At 33.5% G+C, this 7,002-nt stretch overlaps 1 protein-coding gene across 1 annotated transcript; it reads left to right on the forward strand.

Annotated features, from left to right (window-relative positions):
* Nucleotides 1-738: 738 nt before the first annotated feature.
* On the forward strand, nucleotides 739-5,976 carry LOC120927047. Its single transcript, XM_040337475.1, has 3 exons — nucleotides 739-1,535; nucleotides 4,737-4,884; nucleotides 4,989-5,976. The coding sequence occupies exons 1-3, from the start codon at nucleotides 1,501-1,503 to the stop codon at nucleotides 5,541-5,543; spliced, it is 738 nt and encodes a 245-aa protein (XP_040193409.1). The 5' UTR covers nucleotides 739-1,500; the 3' UTR covers nucleotides 5,544-5,976.
* Nucleotides 5,977-7,002: the final 1,026 nt, after the last annotated feature.

Raw genomic sequence — 7,002 nt, forward strand, 5'->3', positions numbered from 1 at the left:
GTTTGAACACACAATCTGTCTCCTCTACCCTGAGAGAATTTACACACACAGATCCTGATCTCGCTCTGTCACAAAGGATCACGGGTGCCCGACGGTTCATCATGCCGCCGTGCACACACGCGCCCCCTAGTGGTGAAAAGGTGAACCGCCATAAGGCAACGTTGTTTCACCCAGGAGAGCCAACCTGCCGCAGTACAACTTGGGTCGGGAAGGGGTTAAAGAAACTGTGGATATCAGTTAAAACGGGTTCTAAGCCTTCACCAAATTACCCAAAACCCAATAAAAAAAAGTTTTACCTGGACATACACTTTACATTGAAACTTTGAAAAGTGGTTCTACTGCATAGCCTGGACATTTCTTACCTTTATGTTTTCCTTGCATTAAGGTAAAAAATGGTCCAGTGTTTGTATTTGCCCCTTACCCCTTTTTATACTTAGGCCCCATGCACACGAGACGCTGCTAAACTCGAGTTCAGAGGCATTTGGGCATTTTTTTCAACTGCCCCTGAACACATTTAATGTTATCCTATGTGTCCATGCACACCATCACGTTTTTTGGCGTTTTAAAGCAGTTGGGTTTAGGGCCGTTTTTCCAAACCCCAAATTTTGGGTTCAGAAGCTTTCAGCTTTTGCGTTTTAGACGCAAATCGCGGCAAATCGCGGCAAAACGCGGCACCCGCGTTTAGCCGCGTTTGCGTTTATAAGCGTTTTTAAAGGTACCCTTTTTTCACAGAAAAAAAAAGGAAAAAATAATTTAAAATGGAAAAAAAAATAAGTTAAACTAATTTATTAATTATGTGGATAGTTTAGATGATTCAGAGATGATATATACTCATTCATGAATGGAAAACAACACCAGCATTGCTCTTTCCAAAATTTTCATTTTTATTTTAAACTTTTAAGTTGTACTTAGAACAATGTGTGTCTACCTGCATTTCCTTCAGCCAAAATAATCTAATCAGTGATTAGTTTGCATATGAATGCCTGGCATGCTGTGTAGCCAGGAGCCAACCACAAGACATGTGCTTCTCTTGACCTTTGTCCACAAGCCACCTCCCCAAGAAAAAACCTCATTCTTGGATAGAAGTGGAAGGAGACAGATCTCAAGAATGACTTCGGATACTACTCAAATACAATTTATAGAAATGGTGCAAGCTTACCCACAACTGTGGGACAAGTCCCATGAACTTTATTCGGACCGGGTAGCCAAACAGAGAACTTGGCAAGACATTGCACAGCAACTGACTAAAAACTGGGACCAGTTGAGCTCATCCAGTCAGGAAAAAAGAGGTAAGGATTAATACAGCTTTGGGCTTGGCTTGGTTGGGGATGTAAACTCTTTACACTTACTGACAATTGTTTTTTTCCTTGCACAGTGAACAGTTTTAAAAATAGATGGAAGTCTCTATATGATAGAGTAAAGAAAGACTTGAGAAAAGAGCAGGTGACACAGAGAAGTGGTTCTGCAGCTGTTCACAAACGGCACCCTTTAATTAACCACATGGCTTTTCTGAGGGACACCATGAACTCCAGACCGTAAGTAAAACTAAATATATTTATGTATATGTATTTTTTTATTTGTATTGTTACTTTGATATTTATTAAAATTTTATGCTATCATTTTTTTATATATATATTTATATTAAATATATTTTTTTTAATAAATATTATTATTTATTTAAATAAGTGTATATTATTATTATTTACAAATCCATTTGACCTTATTTAATTTAATAAAATAATACATTTAATATGTTCTAATCATAACAGTTGTTTAAAAACGATTTATTTCAATATTCAAATGTTATCATTTTGATAAATTCTAATCCAACTAATATTTTTTTTAGGTAAATAGGTAGGTATGTAGGAATTACTTATGTATGTAGTTTGGTAGATAGGTAGGTTGGTTAGTATATAGATAGGTACATATGTAATTTTCAATTGATTTATACACAAAGTCCTCTGTTACCCCATCCATCCCCTCATCAATTCTTTTAATACCCTCCCCACTTAATTCCTTTCTCCCTCTTCCTCCCCTCTTCCTTCCCTACCCCTCCTACTCTTCCACAACCTCTCTCCTCATCTCCCATTTATTTTTTGTATTTATTATTAACTATAGCCATACTTTTAACCAAACACTAACTTAACCCTAACCCTAACTGAACCCTCACCCTAACTGAACCCTAACCCTAACTTAACCATAACCCTAACCCTACTTTATCCCTAACCCATCCCTAAATTTAACTTAACCCTAACCCTAAATTAACTATTACCCTAAATTATCCATAACCCTAAATGAACCCTAACCCTAACCCTAAACCCAAAACCTAACCCTAACCTAACAATAATACTAACTTAAACGTTAACCATATTTTATCCCAAACCTAACCCAAACCCTAAATTTAGCATAACCGTAATTTAAACCTAAACCTGACTGAATAGTAACCGTAACTTATCTTAACACTAACCCTAAATAAACCCAAATCTTAAATAAACCATAACCCTAACTCTAATCATAACTTAACCATAACATTAATTTAACCATAACCCAAACTAAACCCTAACATAACAATAATCTTAATCCTAACTTATCCCTAACACATACCTAATCATTAATTAACCCTAACACTAACCTTACATTAACCCTAATTCTAACCCTAGCATAACCCTAACCATAATTTAACTGTCACCCTAACTCAACCCTAACCCTAAATTATTCATAATCCATCCCTAAACATAAATTAACCATAACCCTAAATTTACCTTAACCCTGACTGAACACTAACCCTAACTAAACCCTAACCCTAACAACCCTAATCCTAATCGAATCCTAACCCTAACATATTCCTAAACCAGCATTAATCCTAAATTAACTATAACCATAAACATAAATGAACCCTAACCCTAAATTAACCCTTCCCATAATTCTAATTTAACCCCAACCGTAACCCTACTGTTATTTTAACCCTAACCCTAACTTATCGCTTACCCTAACCCATCCCAAACCCTAACTTAACCCTAACACTAACTTAATCCTAATCCTTACTGCAACCAAACACCAACATAACCTTAACCCTAACTAATCCCAATCACATCCCGAACCGTTAATTTAGCTTAACACTAACCCAAAATTAACACTAATTCTAACCCTAACATAACCCTAACTCAAATTCTAACTTAACCCTAACTCTAAATTAACCTTAACCCTAACTTATACATAATTCATCCCTAACCCTAAATTAACCTTAACCCTAAATAAACCATAACCCTGACCTAACCCTAACCCTGAAACTAACCATTACCATAAGTGAACACTAACCCTAACTAAACCCTAACCAATAAAATAATCCTAATCTAATCCTAACCCTAACATATTCCTAACCCATCATTAATCCTAAATTAACTATAACCATAAACAGAAATGAACCGTAACCCTAAATTAACCCTGCCAATAATTCTAATTTAACCCCAACCGTAAACCCTATTGTTATTTTAACCCTAACCCTAATTTATCGCTAACCCTAATCCATTCCAAAACCCTAACTTAACCCGAAAACTAACCAAATACTAACCCTTACTGAACCCGAACCTTAACCCTAACAGAACCTTAACCCTAACTAATCCCTAACACATCCCAAACCATTAATTTAGCTAAACATTAACCCCAAATTAACACTAAATCAAACCCTAATATAACCATAACCCAAATTCTAACTTAACCCTAACTCTAAATTAACCCTAACCCTAACCCTAACTTATCCATAATTCATCCCCAATCCTAAATTACCCCTAACCATAAATAAACCGTAACCCTGACTTAACACTAACCCTAAACCTAACCAAAACCATAACTGAACACTAACCCTAACTAAACCCTAACCCTAACATTACCCAAATCGAATTCCTAACCCTAACATATTCCTAACCCATCAGAAATCCGAAATTAACTCTAACCAGAAACATAAATTAACCCTATCTTTAAATCAACCCTGACCTTAATGCTAATTTAACTCAAACCGTAACCCTATTGTTATTTTAACCCTAACCCTAATTTATCGCTAACCCTAATCCATTAATAACCCTAAATTAACCCTAACACTAACTGAATCCTAAGCCTTACTGAACCCTAACCTTAACCCTAACATAACCTTAATCCTTAACCCTAACTCAACCCTGAACCTAACTTGACCCTAACCCTAAGTTGTCCCTAACCCACCCCTAACCCTAATTCAACACGAAACGTAACTTAACCCTACACCTTAATTAACCCTAAGTTAACCCCATTTTTTTTATTTAACACTAACACTAACTTAAGTCTAAATAAATCCCAACCCTTCCATTAACCCTAATGCAAATTTAACTCAAAGCCAAACTGAGCCATAATCATTACCCAAACTTAAGCCTAACCCTAACACATGCCTAACCGTTAATTTACGGTATTACTTAAATAACCCTAACACTACTGCCAATTTAACATTAACTCTTAAATCTACCCTAACCCTAACCCAGAATGAACCTTAACCCTATCCATCCATACTCCTAAATTAAACATAACCCTAAATTAATCCTAACCCTAAAATAACCCTAACCCTAAATTAACCATAAGCATAATGGTAATTTCATCTTAACCCTTAATTAACCCTAGCCCAAATCCAAACTTAACGCTAACCTTAAACACTAACCCTTTAAATGATGCTGTTGACATGGCTAACTATAATTCGATAATTTTTTTTGAAGGACAACATCTAATGTATCTGAAGACGAAATTCCACCACAAGCACCGGACAATGAAACGGAGCAAGTGCCTATAAATAGTGAATGTTCAGGGCCAACTCAAGTAGACACAGTGACACAAGACTTGGAACCCAGTGGTGTCGCACCAGAGGTATAACATTAACGATAAATTTATCACTTATAAAAGAAAAAACTGTTTAGTTATATCAAATCATGATGTTTATCCCATTTTGTTAATTTTTTGATTGGTTTTAGGTTGCTAACACAGGCTCACCACCGCGCAGCCAAAAAAGGGTTCGTCGACAAAAAGAGAACGACCAGGTTCCATCTCAGGTGGAACAAAATCTAATGAAATTAATGGAAGATTTACGACAGGAGAGGACAAGAAGTGACATCTTCCTCAACCCAAACAATCCACGCACCTGCTTTTTGCGTGGTCTATATTTTCTTATGGATACTTTAGAGGTTGAACGTGAGAGGCAATGTTGGGTTAACATTCATTCTTACATTGCCTCTTGCAGAATGGACCAAATGCATTCTCGTCCATCACCGGACTTGCCTTGCCATCGGGCAAATGTGCAACCGGCATATGATCAATCAGGACATGCTGGTCCATCATTTGCCCAAGCTCCTCAACAATCTATGTTTACAACACATAGATCACAAGCTCTATTTCCTAGAGCTTCATCAAGTTCATCTCCCTTTCCCAAACCGGGTATGGTTCAGCCACCCACCCCGCAAAGGATGCCTATCCCCCAAAATTTTGATGATATGTCCAACGATTCGTTTTTAACGTATACAACATTATAAGAAATATTATAGGGGTAGATACACACAACGAGTACGTCGGGGTATCTACTGATAGCCCAGCGTACTTTCTGATTTCACGCGTCATATTGTAGTTTTGAATCCTCAAAACAAGATACAACGCCTTCTTTGTTCGATATGAAAACGTTCGCGCGGCCATTGCATTCTCTTACGTTATCAATAGTCGTCATTTTTCCAGCTGTTGTTGTTTTGCTGTAATAGTTAGACTGCCATGTTAATTATGACCGTTGTTCCTGCATTTATTTAGAATTTTTTTTTTCATTTGCGAAAGTCGTCGCTGAATCGTGATGGACTTAAGTCTGGTCTAATTTCTAAAAATTACGTCATAGAGTTTTTTCTTTGCACAATGCACGCCGGGAAATTTAGGGACAGCGCATGCGCAGTACAGTCGGCGCAGGGTCAAGCTTAATTTAAATGAAACACGCCCCCTAATCGACTATTTAAATTAGGCACCCTTACGCCGCTAGAGATACACTACACCGTCGTAACTAAAATAAAATTCTTTGGAGATTCAAACTTTGAAAATTTAAGTTACAGCGGCGTAGCGTATATCCCAATGCAGCTCTCTTTCGATCTGCAACATTGTATTTTTTTGGTTATATGTTTGAAAACTTTGCACTTTTAGTTCATTTTTTGGTTTACATTTTTTTATTTAAAAAAAATGCACTTGAATTTAATATGACTTTGTTTACATATTTTATATATTTTTTGAGAAAATTTAATAAACAGTTTTAATATTATAGTATTTTTATGTTTTCATGTTGTTAAATATTTTATATTTAATAAAGAAAAATTTATTCGAATTTTTGTGTCCTGTCAATGAATATTTTATAATTATAAATTATAATTAGATAATTATAAATAATCTTATAATTTTTATTTTTTATTATCTAAATATATATAAATATATATATATATCTATATATATCTATATATATCTATATCTATATATCTCTCTCTCTCTCTCTCTCTCTCTCTATATATATATATATATATATATATATATATATATATATATATATATATATATATATATATATATATATATATATATATTGATTTATATATTTTTTTAGTTATATTTTTGTATATATATATATATAGATATATATAGATATAGATATAGATATATAAGTAAATAAATAAATATAAATATATATATATATATATATATATATATATATATATATATATATATATATATATATATATATATATATATTTAGATATAAAAATATATATATATATATTTATATATACATATATACATATTTTATTTATATATAATTAAATATAAATATATATCTACACACATATATATATATATATATATATATATATATACATATGTATATATATGTACATATTATTTATATAATTAGATATAAATATATATGTACAAAAAATTTTAAATATATATATATATATATATATATATATA

The sequence above is a fragment of the Rana temporaria genome, chromosome 2, assembly GCF_905171775.1.
Source record: "Rana temporaria chromosome 2, aRanTem1.1, whole genome shotgun sequence".
In the NCBI taxonomy this organism is placed as follows: domain Eukaryota; kingdom Metazoa; phylum Chordata; class Amphibia; order Anura; family Ranidae; genus Rana; species Rana temporaria.